Source organism: Schistocerca nitens, chromosome 8 (genome assembly GCF_023898315.1).
Source record: "Schistocerca nitens isolate TAMUIC-IGC-003100 chromosome 8, iqSchNite1.1, whole genome shotgun sequence".
Taxonomy (NCBI): domain Eukaryota; kingdom Metazoa; phylum Arthropoda; class Insecta; order Orthoptera; family Acrididae; genus Schistocerca; species Schistocerca nitens.
The window spans coordinates 350314069-350334578 of record NC_064621.1 but is presented as its reverse complement, the minus strand read 5'-3'; the positions used below and the strand labels follow the sequence as shown (position 1 = coordinate 350334578).

Genomic DNA, 20510 nt, shown 5'->3' with positions numbered 1-20510 from the left:
AAGCCACCATTTTTCTGTTTCAAGCACGACTGAGTGCAGCTGTCGGTGGACGCGTGCTCGTCGCTCTGACGTCACGTGGTTATGCAATCGTGTCTCTCTAGTGACGACTTAGGGGTCTCAGCGCTGTTATAGGGACCACATCTTCTTCTGTTGCAAATAGCACTGCGACTCCTTCAGCAATTTTCATTTTATAGCGTCTGGCTCGATTCTTTTTGAATGACTTAATTAATTTTAAAACTATTTTTTACACATTATCTTCTACACCATACAGCAAAGATAACAATAAAAATATATTTCATCTGCCTTCTTAGGTAGGAATATAAAAGTTAAACACCGAAGAATTTTAATTTGTTTCCATGTTGACATTTAAGAACTGTTTTCTGGTATCACTTGAGTGAATTGTTCCACACGTAGTCTAGAATGGGTTTGGATTCATTCATTATGACTGTATATTACTTTCAGATATTTGTTTGGCTTATATTTTGATTTAAGATATACTGCTATCCAATAAAGTATAATCTTTGTAGACAAATTCACAAATCACTATTTCTTTTAACAACATGTTGGCACATAGAAAAGATACCTTGTAGAACCATGACGAACCATTGCGGGAAGAGATACATGGTCCACTCGTTTGTCTGAAAGGAGAAACTACATTTAAAATTTCACTGCCCTGTACGAACCAATAATCCTATCCATTTGATTCTAAAAATTCATAAGTCACTTTGTGCCTCAGGAGCATCCTTATACGTTTTCATGTTCAACACCTTTAACCAACACAATTTAGAATCTAATATTGATAACTGTGAGTACAGCAAAGAATCGTCTCCCAATTATGGCTTACAGGACTTCTAAGATTATTGTTCTGTTGAGTACTACCTATCTTGTTGGATACTGTTTTTTATTTCAGAGCAGAAAAACCAGAAACCAGATCTTAAATAAACTTGTATATTCAATAAATAAAGCAGTTGAAGTCTGATAGTTCGTGTGTGGCAGGGTTCCTTAGCCTACAGAACGAAGATATCCCGGGCAACGCCGGTTTCAAGGACCAGGTGCTGGCCCTGCAGTGGGTGCAGAGGAACATAGCGGCCTTCGGCGGGGATCCCAGCAGGGTCGCCATCTTTGGGGAGAGCGCAGGCGGCGGCTCCACGTCACATCTCTTCCTTTCGCCTGCGACCAAGGGTGAGTACCTCATGGGCTATCAAGACAATAAACCTTCCTTCTAGAACTGGAAGACTCCTAAAAAAGATACGAAAAGGAAATGGGTGGAATGTAGACATTTCATTCTTTCTTTGTTTTCGGTATGGCCAGCTTTACTTAAATTTCCACCATTATCCACATATGCTTCAATCCCTTCATATCAGCATTTCTTCTCTTTCCTGCCAACAGTTACAAGCTGATAGGTGTAAATTATGTGTTCTTATACCCTTCCACCCACGATTTTTTTTTTAGTTTGGACTTCTTTGTATCCAGTGCATCTTTTTCTGTTGCCAGCTCAGCTTTAAATTACCAGCCACTTCTTCACACCACCTAGATTTGTCTTTGAGCCCCCAAAAGCGCCCATAACAATTTTTATCAGACTATTGGCGTTCATGTGGAGTACGTAACTGAAGGAGATAAGTCTTGCTGACGTTAATGTTTCCCGACACTGCTATGCATTTCGTCATTCTTTTCAGACTTCCTAACCTTCTTTCCTAATTCCTTAAAGTTTATTGCATCTGTTAAAGTTTTCTATTAGAAGTATTATAAACCAAAAATGGTTCGGATGTTAACTGAACCTCGAGGCTTTTCGCCACAATCAGCTGTGGAGGAGCAGATTGACAAGGCTGATGTTCTAAGCACTTAGGGCTGTTCCCCGAGCCTTTCCAGCTAAGCTTTTGTTGGAGATGATTTTCTTTTCTTCTTCTGGAGCCACAGTCAGGTAAAATTTTCGAAAAGGTGTTTTCGCCACTTGACTTTATTTAAAAATCTAGATAGTGAAATAAACACTTTTTTAAGAAGATTCTTCTTCTCTAGAGACAGTGTTGTATGAATATCAGCACAACCTCAAGATTTTTCAGGCAGGAATTGTTTCGCTGATCGTCATCAAGCTAAGATACATTCAACGTCTGGTCTGTATACTTATTTTGATGGTGGTATGCCCAACATTACGTATTTGATAAGTAAGGCTTCAGGAAATCTCCATTGTAATACTTCCATAATTCTTCTTACAGTTGTAAGTTACTGTTTCACTTCTTAACAATTTATTTATGTCTTGTGTATCTCTCACAGTACCATAAACGCAAATGATCTGTATTATCGTTCATTTAATGACCTAGTCATTTGTGTATATGTTGCATAAGAATAGAGCGAGACCAAAGTGTGGAGAAAATTATTTTTCTATAATTGCCATCTACTGTTCTTTTTTCCGTGAGAATACTGTCATAAAATAACCGCTTTAATGAGAGGCTCTGATAAGATACGCAAAGTAGGAATCTTTGGTCAACTGATCAGTATTCATTTGCAGAATCCTGTAAAACCTTTTATCGGCTTATTTAGTTTCGTTGGAAGTTTCTTGTGACTCACTTTATCGCAGTGAGCAGAAAAATCAAGAAACACAATGGCAATGATCTTCCTGTCTTCAAATCATTAATCATCCTACTGCCAAACATTCAACTATCCTCTCACTTTTTTATGTGGCATGTAGTTCTTCCAGTTAAGATTCTCAAACCTTATACATTCGCACCATGCACACTGATTGCATTAAAGTTTTCTGTTGAGTCTTGGTAAATGTTATGTATCAACAATAACATTGATTGAAGTAAAAATCATTTTCAGACATTTTCAAAGCTTTTATTTTACTTCGATGGTCATCAAAATTGCATCGCCGAGAAGAACAACATATAACTAAATTTAACTTATTGTATATGAACAGTTTATTAGGAGGAACACATGTTTAAATCTGTAAGTGATTAGGGGGTTCGAAGTTTAGCACAGCACCAATGTTTCGAAACCGGCTGATTATCAACCCGAACTGAGATTGGACGACATGGTCCCATAAGGAGACCCGAGGAGTGCCACAGAAGACGTTGTGAAACGCCAGTTTCCAGTGTCGTTGTTTAGCGTATCATTGTCAGCGCGCCTCTCGGTGCTGACATGCCAAATGACACCGCAAGAATGGTCACTATATTGTCAGTCCACGGTGCTTGGACATCGTTGCACTGTCTGTGTGGATACTTCTCTTGGTGCAAACAAGTGCATTTCATGACTCAAGGCACTCATCGTAGCTGTATGATAGTGCATAGCCGAGCAATCAATATATCCATCCTCTCTCAGTGTTGTCGTTCAGCATAGCACTGGCGGCGCGCCTCTCTGTGTTGACGCTCAAAGGAGACTTAAACGATGGTATCTGTACTGTCATCCGCAACGCTTAGAAATCGTTGCACTACCCATATGGATATTTATCTTGGAGCAAACAAGTCCATGCCATGCCTCAGTGTACTGATCGTCGCTGTATCATGGTCACAGCTGAGCGATCAGTGTGTCTGTGTCCTCCGCACGACTGTCGTGGGATCCTCACCAACACATGCAGTAACAATGGAGACCTTAAAGTATAGTCCTGGTACGCTACAATCCTGTCACTGCAAAATTCCGACACGTGTTGATAGACGTTTCTGCTTCTTCCTCTACATTTTTTTAAAGTCAGTTTGATGCCGCTATCCATGAATTCCTCTCCTGTGCCAACCTCTTCAGATTAGAACTTGCAACCTACGTCCTCAATTATTTGCTGGATGTATTCCAGTCTCTGTCTCCTACTACAGTTTTTGCCCTCTGCAGCTCTCTAGCACCATGGAAGTCATTACCTGATATTTTACAGATGTCCTGTCATCCTTCCCCTTCTCCTTGTCAGTGTTTTCAACATTTTTCTTTCCTCTCCGATTCTGCACAGTTTCTCCTCATTCCCTATCTTATCAGTGCACCTAATTTTCAATATTCGTCTGTAGCACCACATTCTTCTATTGTCTGGGAATGTCTTTTTTGCCAGTGCCAGTCTGCCTTTGATGTCCTCCTTGTTCTATCCGTCGTGCTTAGTTTGCTGTCTAGGTAGCGGAAGCCATTTGAATGTTAAGCTACTCGCTGTTCTCTTTTCTGGCACTTCTCCTTACTTTCGTCTTTCTTCGATTTACTCATTAATATTGTTCATTCCAGTCAGCAGATCATGTAATTCTACTTCATTTTCGCTCAGGATAGCATTGTCATCAGCGAATCATATCATTGATATCCTGTCACCTTGACTTTTAATTACATTCCTGAACCTTTCATTCATTTTCACCATTGCTACTTCGATGTACAGATTGAACAGTATTATTTTTCTCCTGTTTTTAATTTAATAATTTCTTTGGTGGTCTGAGTAATTTTTCCTTGCTTAACTTCCATGTGTTCTTTCTCTTATGGTTTTTTGTTTTTTTTTTATGTCGTACTAGATTAGGTTTTTATGCTGTTATATTTGCTGGTTGGTCTTCTAATTCAATTATTCTTTGTTAAGTTCCCTGCGTTCTGTTGCTCAATCAATTTCTTATGAAGTTAGATTGGCTTTGATTTTATTACCTTTAATTATTTTGATTGGTAGTTTTAACATGTTTGATTTTATAAATTACCAGTTTTATTGTTGATTTATCATTATTTCTTTCCCTTTAGCTTTGGATTACAACATTATCAATCCGAGCATTTCGTTCTTGGTCGTCCACTCTTATTATTCCCTCTTGGCTCTTGTATATATTGTATATTACCTATATCTCACTATAGCTTACCCCTATTTTTCTTAGAATTTGGAATATATTGCATCATTTTATATTTTCGAACGCTTTTCCAGGTGTATAAATCTTATGAACATGTCTTGATTTTTCTTTAGTCTTGCTTCAACTAACAATCGCAACATCAGAATTTCCCTCTGGTACCTTTACCTTTCCGAAAGCCAAACTGATCGTCATTTAACACGTCCTCAACTTTCTTTTCCATTCTTCTATGTGTTACTCTTGTCAGCAATTTGGATGCATGTGCTGTAAAGCTGATTGTGCGAATAGTTTCGCACTAGTCAGCTCTTGCAGTCTTCGGAAATGTGTGGATGATATTTTTTCGAAAGTCAGGTGATATGTCGCCAGACACATGCATTCTACACACCAGCGTGCCACTTCTCCCAATGATGTTAGAAATTCTGATGGAATGTTATCTACCCTTTCTGCCTTATTCGATCTTAAGTCCTCCAAAGCTCTCTTAAATTCTGACTCTAATACTGGATCACCTGTCTCCTCTAAACCGAATGCTGTTTCTTCTTCTATCACTTCAGACAAATCTTCCCTCTCATAGATGCCTTAAATGTACTCTTTCCACCTATCCGCTCTCTCCTCTGCATTTAATAGTGGAATTCCCACTGCACTCTTAGTGTTACCACCCTTGTTTTCAACTTCACCGAAGGTTGTTTTGACTTTCCTGTAAGTTGAGTCAGTCCTTCCGACAGTCATATCTTTTCGATTTCTGCACATTTTACATGCATACATTTCGTCTTAGCTTCGGAGCACTTCCTATTTATTTCATTCCTCAGCGACTTGTATTTCTCTATTCCTGAATTTCCCTCAACATTTAACCTATCAACTGAAATATTTCTTCTGTTAGCAATGGTAACCGTATCCAACCCCTTTCCGTGTTGATTCCTCGTGACTAATCTCTTAAACTTCAGCCTACTCTTCATTATTGATACAATATGATCTGAGTCTATATCTGCTCCTAGGTACGACTTACAATAAAGTATCTGATGTGGGAATCTCTGCCTAACCGTATCACCCGGCCTTTTCCAAGTATACATCCTCCTCTTCTGATTCTGGAACACAGTATTTCCTACTACTAGCTGAAATTTATTACAGAACTCAATTAGTCTCTCTCCTCTCTCTTTCCTTGTCCCAAGCCCATATCCTCCTCTCTCTATCTCATCTTCAGCTTCCGATGTCGGCATGTATACCTGAATTATCGTTGTCGGTGTTGATTTACTATCGATTTTGATAAAAACAACCCTATCGCTGAACTGTTCACAGTAACACATTCCCTGCCCTACCTTCCTATTCATAACGAATCCTACTCCCGTTTTACCATTTTCTGCTGCTGGCCACATTATCCTATACTCATGTGACCATAAATCCTTGTCTTCATTCCATTGCACTTCACTGACCCCTTCTATATCTGGATTGAGCCTTTGACTGCTAATCAAACATGCCACCCCTATAGCACGGAGAAACTAGTTATCGTTGTAAACAAATTGCGTTAAAATGCGGTTTATGAATGAGAATCCTGCTGCGATATGTTATCTTCCATACGTAATGTAAATGACGAATTGCCTACTTACTTCATTCGTTTGTGATGAAATACTAAACTTCTGCACATGAAAGTATGGATTGCACATTTGGCCCATTTGACGTTTGTTGCGTGCAGTCTTAATAATGATTTTAATGGTGGACATTGTCCTTTACACAGTTAGTACTAGAGAACAATCTTTCCTATAATAATATACAAATTTCCTCGATTATATCCATCACTTTAGCGCCTCTAATACCTCCAGATGTGCTGAATAACTTGTAACTCGTTTCTTTAAGGACAAAGGCACTTTAATTCAGTATGAATTGAATATTCCACAAGGTCTTTAATTTGTAGGCAAATGTCTGAGGTATCACCAGCAGATGAAGGTTTGATGCCACAAATAAGAAGTGTACTGGCTGCCATGCCTCACTCAACACACTCAGCTTCGTTTTTAAGAACTCTTTTAGTGTACTTCAGGATTAACCTGTATTTTCTTTCGCAGTCAGTCGAATAGACCTCAGGAGTGTTCTTTCACGTAGCATTACCAATCCACTCAACAAATGAATTGCGAATTAAGCTTTATTTTAGCAAACTCTTTGTGATACGTGGGAATTTCGTATGAGTACACTTTTTCCCCTTCCTGTTCTTATCATGGATTAACTAAACACTGCCTCACATCTACAAAATCTGAAAAAGATTGCCAGTCATATACGTTTTTTACAATGAAACTCAGTAATTCGGTTAGCTACATCTTAGAATATAAAAGCAAAAATTGTGCTTCTACCTGATCTATTTTTGAAATAGTGGATTAGTAGCCGTTCAGAACTTGAAAGAATCACTATGACCAACGATCATGGCTTTACACGCTTGTCCTATGAACCCAAAATCAAGGTCATAAGAGTCCACTAAGTTCGCCATTAGGGACACCTCGTCCCTTGGCAAATAAAAAGTTTATCTATTTCTGAGAACTTCTGCAGCGTTTAATTTAAAAGATGAAGTGTATTATCGTTAATCCTATGTTGCATTGGTATACCTTCGTTAAATGTTTGTAACGTGTGCACTGACAGAAGGAAAAACATTCTGACAAAATATGATTTTATTGAGTACTATAACTATTCATTTTCGTATATCCATCTTGCTACCGATTTTCATTATATAGTATCCTACCTTTTTTAGTGATCCGTGCCTCTATCCGTTAAAAATAAAACCCTTGTAGGCTCACTTTATTGTCAGTGTGTCTATCTGTCCGACTGTCTATCTCTCAGGAGTGGGTAGATGCATCAACTCATAATGTATGTTACATATTAAAGTCTATGGTTTCTTGGCAGTGTAAAAATTTTAAGATTATAAGTCACTTCAGTCAAAAGATATGGCCATTTATGTCAAGTATTTTGACACTCGAAATCTCACTCATCAAAATCTGCAGGGAACTTCCCGTTCCCCTAGAAACGTGAAATTTGGCGAGATGCAAGGTTTCACAGTGAAAATAGTGGAAAAAATCCGAAAATCGTTAATTTGTATGAATAAATCCAGCTACACTACTATGTGAATTCACGATGAGCCCATTTCGGAAAATCGCCATCGGCAGGTGCTATGTACGAGTAATATCGTTGCTGTCATGTCCTGTCTGTTTTAGAATTATTACTTTCTCCCAGGTGTACAGTGGAGCTGTATGTCGGATATTACTTGTTTTCCATATCATCCAAGCTGTCAGAAAAATATCACATGTGGAAAACGACATACAACTCCACTGTACACCTGGGAGATAGTAATAACTCTAAAACAGACAGGACATGACAGCAACGATGTTGCGTAGCCCCTGACGATGGCAATTTACCGAAATGCGCTCATCGTGAATTAGATAAAATATAAACAACTTACATAGCAGTGTAGCCGGATTTATTCATAACAATCATATCACTGAAAGACATATTTTGTACTGCGGGCCCCAAAGAACAAATGTTAATTTGTAATTACGTAACACGAAAAAAATTTTTTTTCATTTTTCCTCCGTCTATCACTTTACCTGTCGGTCTTCCAAGACCCCTTTTTCTCTGAAAAAATTTGTGTATTGGATTCAAATTTATGTCACATACTAAGATGCATGTTTCATTGGCGATGTAAAGCTTTTAAGCTTCTGTCAGTGCAGACTATAGATATGGCCATTTATGTCACCTGTTTTGATATTCGAAAACTCACTCATCAAATATATATCGTACTTCCCGTTGACCTAGAATCATGAAATTTGCCAAGAAGTAAGATTTCACAGTAAAAGTAAAGGAAAAAAATCCGAAAATTGCTAATTTGCAATTATATAGCAAGAATTTTTTTTTTTTTTTTTCGTTTTCCATCTGTCTGTCTGTTACGACCCCTTTCGCTCTTGAAGAGATTGGCGTATCGAGTTCAAATTTATATCATGTGGTCTATGGTCCCTTGGCGGCGTAAAAATTTTCAGATTCTAAGACAATGCACTCAAAAGATACGGCCATTTATGTCACATATTTTGTTACTCGAAAATCACACTTTAAACTCTGTAGGGTACTTCCCGTTGACGTACAAACATAAAATTTCACAAGAAGCAAGTTTTCATGGTACAGGGTAAAGTTAAAATTCTGAAAATTGCTAAACTGTAATTATGTCACTTAAAAATATCTTTTCGCAATGAGAATATACATTGCATTCATCTTCCGTCAAAAGCATAACAGGCGAACATTGCTGCACACAAACATAAAATGTAAGTTGTAATTACATTTTAGTAAGTAAATAAAAATACTTTATTAAATGTTCTATATTTTCATACATAAAATGAAGTCCCCTGCTCGCTTCATTTTGTACGTCCGGTGTAATTCTGAGGAACTTCTGTGAAGATTTTGATACGGTCTTGGAATTCCCAGCAGCGATATCTTGTCAGTATCTATATCAAAAACAGGTAAAAATCGTTGAGATTCTCGATTCTCAGGATGAATGTACTATACATAAATAAACATAATTAAGTTAGCAGAGAACCCTCCGTGCGCAAGTCCTACTCACACTTGGCCAATTTTTTTTAAATATCTGTATACAGTACGGCTTTTTTTTTAATGATTGTATTGCTTCACTTGGTATCTAGATTTCTGTTGCTTTCTGTTATTATTACGACGGGCAATTTCCTCGTCAGGAAATAAGTTTGCCCAGAGGTTTCTGATTTGCACATTCTTACACTACACTCGATTTTTCAATACACGAAAAACTTTATTTAATCTAATTATTTCAACATCAAAAAAATGCCTGATGTGAAGACATGGCTCTGATATCTGTGGCCCTTATGTTTCTGACTTTGATGAAGAAACAACTGAATCGTGACAGTGTTGCATTTGGTGTTTGTTTTCAGCACTAAAATACGCATTTTCCTTCATAGAAAAATATACCGCCGCTAACTGATTTTCTTCTTGTTGTGGCGCTTGATTGGCTTCTGAAATAAAGGTCTCAATTGTAGAACTGGTTTCATCGGAAGGGTGCACTCAGTGAGAAATAGTGGTAGCTGCGGCCACCCGTAGAAAATGCATCCCGACGCATTTGTCATAAAATCTCGAAACCTTTTCGTCATTCACCGCGAAACATACGTGAGTTACTCTTCCTCTACCTCCCGCTATCCCGCTCCCAACCGCCTATATTATCCCTCCCATTCTGTGGTTATTAATTATTATTATTATTAAGTGAAACACGAGAAAGGGAAAATATAACAGTAGGCGGCCAAAGATAAATATTAAATTATGTTTCAAATGAGCGCCAGTCTCCCTACAAATTATTTCAAATGCTTTCGGCGAAATGTAATGCAGGCCAAGTTCACTGACATAGAATAAATCGTATATTGGAAAGAATACAATTTTTTACGAAATAAAGTTAGTGAATTTAGTTAATTGAATAACTTGAAATGATTCTTTCTGCTCCGGCTGTGGTGATATGTTACACAAAAAAATAAATTTAAATACGCCGCGTAATGGCGGCCAATTGTTGCCAGTCAAAGATCACCGCTGCTCGCTTCGCAGAGACTGAAAAAATGCTAAATAACTTCTTGCAATTATTAATTCAGGAAGAATTGTTTGCATGCGTTCTTGAAATAACACAATGCACCCACGTTTTATAAATATATTTACACTAAGTACAGAATACACACTTGAATTATTCGCTACGTATGAGAACAAATAGAACAAAAGCTACTCTTTTACAATAGCAAGCGTACATTATATACAACAGAAGAAATGATCTGACTCGAAGTGATTTTAAATATTTTTTCTCATATATATAATGACAAAGATAATAATGTTAGTTTCGAGAACGTTATGCACTACGATCTCATCTAATATAAATAATGTTTTCTTATTACATTGCAATCGCTATAGTCTTTCTTTGACGCTAATTTAATACATTTTCATAATTAAGTTGTCGTTTATGTCCATATAATATTATTCAGAGTCCTTTTATTATTTACTTAAAATATATCGGCTTGAATATTTCAAAAGAGACATTATACGCCCTCCTCCCGTCCCCCCTCAGTTCAAAGCTTAGATACGCTATGCTTTCTTATGAGTCGGAAAAGAGATTTATTGCTTCTGTGACAGTTTTTACCTCATCGAAGTTTTTGGTGGATTACTTGTTGCATATAATAATGTATTTACTGCATTCAGTAGGTTTCCTATTATCGGCGTTTATAAACTGGAAACTGGTTTAGCTTGAAGTGTAGCGCCCACAACTTCATGTTATTGCATTATATATACTCCCATCTAAACACCATATTACATACCAAGACAAAGGATAGTATTCTCATTATCAGACATCCTATTCGACGGTATAACTAACTGGCCGCTTAATGCACTACAGACGCAGAGTATAACAAAAATGAGCAGGAGTGTGGTGTCTGTTAGCATGTGGCAATATTCTCTTGAACGCCTCCTGTTTAACAAGATTACAGTACATCATTAAGGAAATCAAAACAGTCATTTCTATGAAATACGAAAGGTATTCATTGACATTAAAAGGAAATTCGCAACAACTGATACAACACAGTTTAAAAGTGTGGACACCATGAATGTATTCGTACGCAGTATGCAGACGTAGTGCAGATCATTACTTGTCTGGTCAGTTTGATTTTAGCCATTGACGATTTCCTAAATAACTTCTGGCGAATTCTGGTATGAGTACTTGCCGTAAGGCCCACATGTCTCTACTTTTAAGTATAGGAGACAAAATTTAACCTAATTTTCCGAAATTGTCCGATCTCGAGTATAGCTGTTCCCAAAAGTTTCGTATCTATCCTGAAATAATAGCCTGACATAAAATTTAATATTTTACGAATGTTCAATAAAACACTATAGCGCAGTAGGGTATTACATTCATTCGTTACTGTTTCATTTTGGTGAAATTTCTCTGCAGGTCTCTTCAGTGGGGTGATCATGGAGAGTGGGGTAGCGACGACCCCATGGGGGCTGACGGACATACCACGCGAGAGGGCGTATCGGATGGCGGGGGCGCTCGGCTTCCAGACGCAGAGCGATAACCACACTGACGACGACGACGCGCGGCTGGCTGCCTTCCTTCGCGCCGCCAACTACTCAGACCTCATCAGAGATGACTCTCTCGCACTCACGGACTTCGTAAGTGAACCATTTCCTAGCGCAAAACATGGGTATCATTTAAATGAGCAAATCACGGTCGAACCATCAGTTCAAAGCATACACGCATTATAATGTGGTATGTTCCAAAGAGTATCATCATGGACACAAAAATGTGTCATGCTGGCAAAAAAAATAGTGATTGTAGCTTAGCAATATTAGGCGTACAGAGTTTTAATGTAATGATTCACTGAACTCCCCAACAGATGCCTCTACTTCAGCATGTACACTACTGGCCATTAAAATTGCTACACCAAGAAGAAATGCAGATGATAAACGGGTATTTATTGGACAAATATGTTATACTAGAACTGACATGTGATTACATTTTCACGCAATTTGGGTGCATAGATCCTGAGAAATCAGTACCCAGAACAACCACCTCTGGCCGTAATAACAGCCTTGATACGCCTGGGCATTGAGTCAAACAGAGCTTGAATGGCGTGTAGAGGTACAGCTGCCTATTCAGCTTCAACACGATACCACAGTTCATCAAGAGTAGTGACTCGCGTATTGTGACGAGCCAGTTGCTCGTCCACCACTGACCAGACGTTTTCCGTTGGTGAGAGATCTGGAGAATGTGCTGGCCAGGGCAGCAGTCGAACATTTTCTGTATCCAGAAAGGCCCGTACAAGGACCTGCAACATGCGGTCGTGCATATTCCTGCTGAAATGTAGGGATTTTCAGGGATCGAATGAAGGGTAGAGCCACGGGTCGTAACACATCTCAAATGTAACATCCACTGTTCAAAGTGCCATCAATGCGAACAAAAGGTGACCGAGACATCTAACCAATGGCACCCCATACCATCACGCCGAGTGGTACGCCAGTATGGCGATGACGAATACACACTTCCAATGTGCGTTCACCGCGATGTCGCCAAACACGGATGCGACCATCATGACGCTGTAAACAGAACCTGGATTCATCCGGAAAAATGACGTTCTGCCATTCGTGCACCCAGGTTCGTCGTTGAGTACACCATCGCAGGCGCTCCTGTCTGTGATGCAGCGTCAAGGGTAACCGCAGCCATGGTCTCCGAGCTGATAGTCCATGCTGCTGCAAACGTCGTTGAACTGTTCGTGCAGATGGTTGTTGTCTTGCAAACGTCCCAATCTGTTGACTCAGGGATCGAGACGTGGCTGCACGATCCCTTACAGCCATGCGGATAAGATGCTAGTGTGTTCCTTGGTTAAACTCTTGTCGTTTTCAGTAACTTCTAAAATTAAATTAGCGTGTCTTTTCCAAAAACCCGTACGTTTAGCAAGAATTCTTTGAAATCTACAGCTTATAATTCCAGATTATAGTTTATAACTTGTATCAACAAACTTTATTACTCTTAGTTACAGGAAATTGTTGCTTCTTTTGCCTTACTTGTACGGTTGCTTTTACTTTACCCTTTCTCCAGCTTTGAGGGATATTCTTCTGCTTCCAACAGTTATCAAAATATGTAGCAGTTTAAAATGAAGCAGCATTCCTTCATATGTAATTAAGTCTGCATTAAATCCATCTGTTCCAGTTACTTTCCTATTTCTTGTGGCCTATATAGCTGCCATCTTTTATATTAATACATCCACTCATTTTATCTTGTATACTTTCGACACATAAAGTTTTATGATATTTTTCTGATGTTGTTTAACTCAACTGTATCCCTTTCTGACGTGTCTTATGCTTTAATTTTCAAAGTCTTGTACTTGTATAGGCTGAAAAAAGTATTAAATTTGCAAGTTTTGACAATAGTAAAGGATGATCGTTAATTTATGTCAGAAACAACGAAGGAACCAGTTTAGAAACCTGCGGCACACTACATGTAATTACTTCAACTTAAGACTGCTAAACAACTCTCGACATAATCAGGAAATTCCTGTGAAGCATGTCTAGAGAGTCATGTAAGTACTAAACAATAATACTGGCCATTATGAAAAGAGACGCTGTTACTATTGTAGATTAGTTTCTTGTAGTAACACGGTGCTCTATTCCAAGTGTTTGCTTTTACATTGCTTTAGATAGTTTTCTGGCTCAGGTGATACGTTGTATACAGTTATGCCGAACCGTTCTTATTTAGACCAACAAGTAGGTAATATCTTTGGTTTTACTAACATGGCGACCCTCGTACAGGAGAAGCGCTGTCCACTGCCGCTGGCGTTCCTACCCGTCGTGGAGCCACCGTCGGACTCTGCGGTGATCGTTGAGCATCCAGCGGACATTCTCAAGGCAGGCAGCTACAACCAGGTGCCCATAATTCTGGGCGTCACTTCTGGAGAGGGGATCATCATACCCTTCTGTAAGTAAAAGGATCTGCGAATTCCCTGCCTTTACTTACTCTGCTTGAGTCATATATGACTCACTTGCATTTTTTATAATACTTACAATCTGCATAGAGATCTGCAAAGTACAGTGTGGCGGAGGGTTTCTTTTCAACGCCCCACTATTCTGAGTACGAGTTCTGCGTGTTTCGCCACGTTTTGACTCAAGTATTCGATTCTCGAGAAAGTATGGTCATTGCACACTACTGAAAAGACGTACTCTTTAATTCATTTAGCTTCGAGAATATTGGTCGCAGCACGTTCAAATTGCATTAGTGGCCAAAATTTATAGTAGCGCTCGTAAAGTACCAAAGTTATTAACAACCTTTGTAGGACAATTTCGCGGCTTCCCTCTATTCTCTTTCTTAAGGGGAGATTTACTATCTTTGGCCCGAAAAAAACATGTTCTTTGAGATTTTTTTTCTCCGGATGTATTATAGATATGAATGTCAAATTTAGTCAAAATGTTTATTGATATTTCCTCTTCAAACCGGAATTTCTTCGACCAGAAATGTCGAAGAGCTAAGGCGGAAGTGCCGTCGGAAAGAAACAAAATTTCGATATAGACCTTCGCGCGAAGTATGTCACAGGTTAGCCGCGCGTCTGAAATCAAAATTGAGTTGACGTTAGCGAAGTATATAAGATTCTTTAGGAGTTGTACCTCGCTTAAGTTTTTTTACCATAGGAAACAAAATGGAGGCCATTTGAAAAAAATGTTTTTTTCCGTCGATTTTTCGACTTCGACGGCCAAGTAAAATTACTTATAGTTGATGGATCGGAATAAAAGTGGTACAACTCCTAGACAATTTAGTTAGCTTCGCCGGAAACAAAGAATCATACCAATCGGTTCAGTAGATTTGAAGTTACGATACCGCACGAGATAAAAAGTCATTTAGAGAAACTTTTGACTACATATAAATTCAGTATTATGCAACTTACGTTCAATCTGCTATTGCGAGTCCATAAACTAGTCGTTCCTCTTCCTCACAGAGGGCGTTCTGCTCGATCTGGGCCACCCTGCGCTGCTCCACAGCCGCTCGTACGGCGAGTGAGAAGCGGTTTTCGGCCTCTTGAATCCGATGGTCGTCCGAACGCTTGGCGAACTGCATCAAATAGAGCCCCAGGATGACATCCATCGTCCCCTTCGTTGAAGCTGCACACTGCCAGGAAAGTCGCAATCTGCACAGTCTTCGCACCAGAGTGCAAATGCTTGGGGGCTAACTTCCAAACAGACGCGTTCAATCTTTCATTTGAATCTTGTATGTTTCCTCCCAAGCACCGGTACAATAACTCGTCCTCCGAAAGAAAAAAAACTGATGCGTGAAAAAGGCCGATTTCTGGCAGGCGCATTTTTTTGTTCAACCACGAATAACAAACATTTCCGTTCCGTATTCGGAAAAACGGTTTCAGGGGTGGATTCTAAACACTTTTATGGATCCAAAAATGCAATTTAAAAGAATCGATTTTTTGAAGTAAAAGATAGTAAACCTCCATTTAAGGCTGATCAATTCAGCTCTGATGGACACTCATGTTCAGAAAAAACAGAAAGCTTGAACGACTAGAGATGGGACGTTCATATTCACAGGATATGTACATTAGTATGTTGTGCAGAAATGATTAGCATTGGAACCATGTCGGCCCGCGGCTTCAAGGCCAACATCGACACTACGACGCAACACCACCTGCTGTAAAATGCGCCTGTGGCTCTCGTTGTCGCTATAAACCGAGGGTAATGGACCAGTGAGTCTTGAGCAGAAGTGCACGATGGCTCGCAGACGTATGCGCGAAACGTACTGTTAAATCACGGAGTTTGAAAGACGGCGCATTATTGGCATGAGAGAATGCGTTACATCCATCCGGGAAATTACTGCTCGTGTGGGACAAAGAGTTTCGGCAGTGCAACGGCTGTATGCAGAATGATTCACGTAATGTCGTATAACACGACGAGATGGTTCAGGTCGCAACACCCAGACGAGCCCTGAGAAGATCGACACCTAATTCGAATGGCATTACTGGGCAGATCTACGTCCTCCTCTGATATGGCGCAAGAGTGGAATTGTGTAACACATTGAACACTATCACGGGTAACAGTCCGTCACCGTTTATTACGGCATGGGTTACGTGTGCGTCGTCCACTTCTCCGCCTGCCTTTGATGAACGTGCAGAAACATGCTAGACGGCAATGGTGTATGGAAGACATCGCTGGGTACAGGAATGGCATCCGACAGTGTTTTCGGACGAGTCTAGGAACCCTTGTTTGAAAATGATGGCCGCATTTTGGTTCGCTGCAGACAGGAGGAGCGGCATCACTGTGACTTCATTAGCACAAGACATACAGCGCCAACTCAAAGCCTTATGGTATGGGGTGCTATTGAATACAACTATTTGGTACAGCCACAAATCATAGTTGATGCGTGCCTAGGACACTGTCACCAGTATGACCAATGTAAATGACATCCTCAGACCCCTGACCACACCCTTTCTGTACAACACTCCAGACGCCATTTCTCAGTACGACAATGCACAACCACATGTTACTGCACGAACACTTGCCTTCTTGGCGTCACAGGATGTCAGAATTTTGCCAATGTCCGCCAGATCACCAGGCTTGTGGCCAATAAAGATTCGTAGACTACTGTGAAACGACTGGTGCAACGTTGTGACCCAGTGCCAACCTCCACAGATGAATTTTGAAACCAGTTGAATGCAGCATGGATAGCTATACCACAGGTCGCCATTCGCGCCTTATAAGCGTCGATGACTGAATTTCTGCAAAACATACGAATGTACACTTCCTGTGAATATGAGCGTCATTTTTATGGTCGTTCATGGTGTTCTGTTTTTTCTGAACGTGAGTAAATCTTTGTGTAACGTTCTAAGATTAAACATGGGAAAAAAAGGTAAACTGGAAAAAATCAGATGCCAATACATACATGATCTTCAAAAGCTTCGCAAAGAACCACCAGGCTTAAGTGTTAATATAACATTGATAGGTTTGTAACGTAAACCTGTGTAGTAGCAATCACTCTCAGGGGCTAGATTCTGTCCACCACAGACTATAGTACAAGCTACTAAACGTACCTTTTCGCGAACATGTAATGCCATAATTAAAGCAAAAGCTGCCTTATGCTGGAGAGTTGTTTGTATATTCCAGTGTCCAGTATCCTAACAGAAGAGGGTGTCGCCGACATGAAGGAGAACTTCACGGCGTTGATCGGCTCCCAGCTGCCACTGCCCACGGAGGAACAGCGGACCCGAGCAGCTGAACAGCTGGAACAATTCTACTTTGGGGACGAGGGCTTCTCTACAGACGATATGCAACCTGTTGTTGATGTAAGTCTGGTGTGCTAGTTGAGGAGAGCAAAATGGAAGCCTAAGTTTTAAATTAAACGCTCAAGAAGTTGTTCACACAGGAGAATGGTACAAACATACCGTCATTTGACGATCGGACAGACTCCCATATGGACGTCGTTGTAATAAGCATCCATGGCGTAGAGAAACACCTGAAAGATTTGAAAGAAAATAAATCACCAGCTCCGGATGGAATCCCAATTCGGTTTTAAAAAGAATTCTCTTTGGCATTGGCCCCTTGCCTAGCTTTCTTTTATCGTGAATCTCTCGCCCGGCACAAAGTCCCAAGCGACTCGAAAAATGCGCAGGTAACTCCAGTAATTATGTAAGAAGGATAAAAGAACGGACCTGCAAAATTACAGGCCAATATCCCTAAATGCAGTTTGCTGCGGAATCATTGAACATATACTCAGTTCGAATATAACAAACTTTCTTGAGACTGAGAAGCTTATGTCCAGGAATCAGCATGGTTTTAGTAAGCATCGCTCGAGCGAAATTCAGCTTGCCCTTTTCTTACATTATACACTGCGAACTGCGGATGAAGTGCACCAGGCAGATTTGCGGAAAGCATTTCACACGGCTGTTAACGAAGTATATGGAAGTTCACAGACATACGAGAGGCTCGGAAACTTCTTAACTAATAGAACCCACTATGTCGTCGTTGACGGCAGGCATTCATCAGAGACAAGGGTACCGTCTGGAGTGCCCAGGGAAGTGTGATAGAACCGCTGTCATTCTCTGTATACATAAATGATTTGGTAGACAGGATGGGCAGCAATCTGCGGTTGTTTGCTGATGATGCTGTTGTGTCCGGTAAGGTGTTGAAGTTGAGTGACTGTAGGAAGGTACAAAATTTCTAGTTGGTGTGATGAATGGCAGCTAGCTCTAAATATAGAAAAATGAAGTTATTATGGGAGAGTAGCAAAAACAAACCTGTAATGATTGGATACAGTGTTAGTAGTGTCCTGCTTGACACAGTCAATTCGTTTAAATATGTGGGCGTAACGTTGCAAAGCTATATGAAATGGAACGAGAATGTGAGAACTGTGGCAGGGAAGGCGAACACAGTACAAAGACTAGAAGCAAATTTCTAGTTCAAATAGAGTTACGCTGTGTTTTATACGTGGAAAATACTCTTATTTGTTTTACTTAGCTCACGTTTAGGTAAATGTAAGTTGTGCATCTCTGCCACTGCCGTAACCTCTTCCTCGGATGGTTCGAAGATACAATACGTCGACAATAGTGCGGTTAAAGGCGAAAATAATAAAGAATTCGCCAAAGATCGGAAAGTAAATCGGTCGTGTCCTTTTCAGATTAACCATGCCGGCATTATCTTGAACCATTCTGGCAAACGACAGAAAATCTAAATATGGAATATAGGATTGAGATTTGAACCCCTTCTCCTCCATAATGTAAATCCGGTCGCTTAAGCACTGCGTCTAAATTGTGTTCTCCCAATAGTTTTGTTGTACGACGGTTCAAATGTCAAACATTGTATAAGCTTACAGGGGGAAATGATCAGATCTTTGAAGTACTGCTCTGTATGTTTTGATGCGCTTAAATAGCGTCTCCACATTTTTCTACAAAGTAACTTTTTATTTGCAGCTGTTTTCCGACGTGTACTTCATACAACCAGCGGACTCCTTCGCTAGGGCCGTGGCGAACTCCAGCAATATACCTGTTCACTTCTATTACTTCAGCTACAACGGAACGGGCTCTATAGAATACGGTAAGTGTTACCTACGACGCACTGCTTTTCATCTGCATCTACAAGTCAGCTAATAGTGGGTGGCGGAAAGTACTTCTGGTACCTCTATTTGATCCCCCCCCCCCCCTTGTCAGTTCCATTCGTGAATGGCGCGTGATTGTCGATAAATTCCGTATTAGGTCTAATAATTTTTCGAATTTTCACGTTGTAATCACTTCGCGAGACATACGAGGTGCGGCTAGAAAAAAACCGGACTGATGCTGGAAAAAACATTTATTTACAATTATTTACAATTTCATGTTATCTCCTTCAATGTACTCTCCTCCTCGGTCTCTACACCGCTCCATACGAGTTTTCCACTGTTCATAGCAATGCTGCAGATCATTTTCGGTAAGTCCATACATTACTTCCGTCGCTTTTTCTTTTACTGCTTCAACAGTCTCAAATCTAGTTCCTTTCAAAGCTGACTTGACTTTAGGGAAAAGAAAAAAGTCACAGGGGGCCAAATCAGGTGAGTAGGGTGGATGATCTAAGATGGGAATGTTGTGTTTTGCCAAAAACGTCTTCACTGACAACGCACTGTGAGCTGGGGCATTGTCTTGGTGAAGGATCCATGACTTTTTTCTCCACAAATCGTTCCGTTTTCTCCGTACTCGCTCACGTAGGGTAGCCAGGACGCTAATGTAGTAATGCTGATTCACTGTTTGTCCCTCTGGTACCCAATCAATGTGCACAATCCCTTTGATGTAAAAAAAAAACAATCATCATTGCCTTGAATTTCGATTTTGACATTCGTGCTTTTTTTTTGTCGTGGAGAACCAGGAGTTTTCTAATGCATCGATTGGCGTTTAGTTTCGGGATCATAAGTAAAAAACCACGATTCATCGCAAGCAATAACATTTTGTAAGAAGGTGGGATCACTTTCAATGTTTTCCAGGATGTCAGAACAAATCATTCTTCGGCGTTCCTTCTGTTCAATTGTGAGACACTTTGGAACCATTTTTGAACACACTTTGTTCATGTTGAAACTTTCATGAAAAATCTGCCTAACACTTTCCTTGTCAACTCCTGTTAACTCAGACACTGCTCTGATTGTTAAACGGCGATCTTCTCGAACAAGTTTACCGATTTTTTCAATGTTTGCATCAGTTTTTGCTGACAATAGTC

At 39.9% G+C, this 20510-nt stretch overlaps 1 protein-coding gene across 2 annotated transcripts in view; it reads left to right on the top strand.

Annotated features, from left to right (window-relative positions):
• Positions 1 to 20510, top strand: part of LOC126198971 (juvenile hormone esterase-like) — a 214940-nt gene that overhangs the window by 16905 nt on the left and 177525 nt on the right. Inside the window, exons 4-8 of one of the 2 annotated variants that reach the window (XM_049935630.1) lie at positions 997 to 1182; positions 11740 to 11960; positions 14097 to 14262; positions 17439 to 17617; positions 19241 to 19364. In XM_049935630.1, coding sequence (XP_049791587.1) covers positions 997 to 1182; positions 11740 to 11960; positions 14097 to 14262; positions 17439 to 17617; positions 19241 to 19364 — 876 coding nt within the window. The remainder of the gene's footprint in view (positions 1 to 996; positions 1183 to 11739; positions 11961 to 14096; positions 14263 to 17438; positions 17618 to 19240; positions 19365 to 20510) is intronic. The other variant, XM_049935631.1, reaches the window with a different exon arrangement.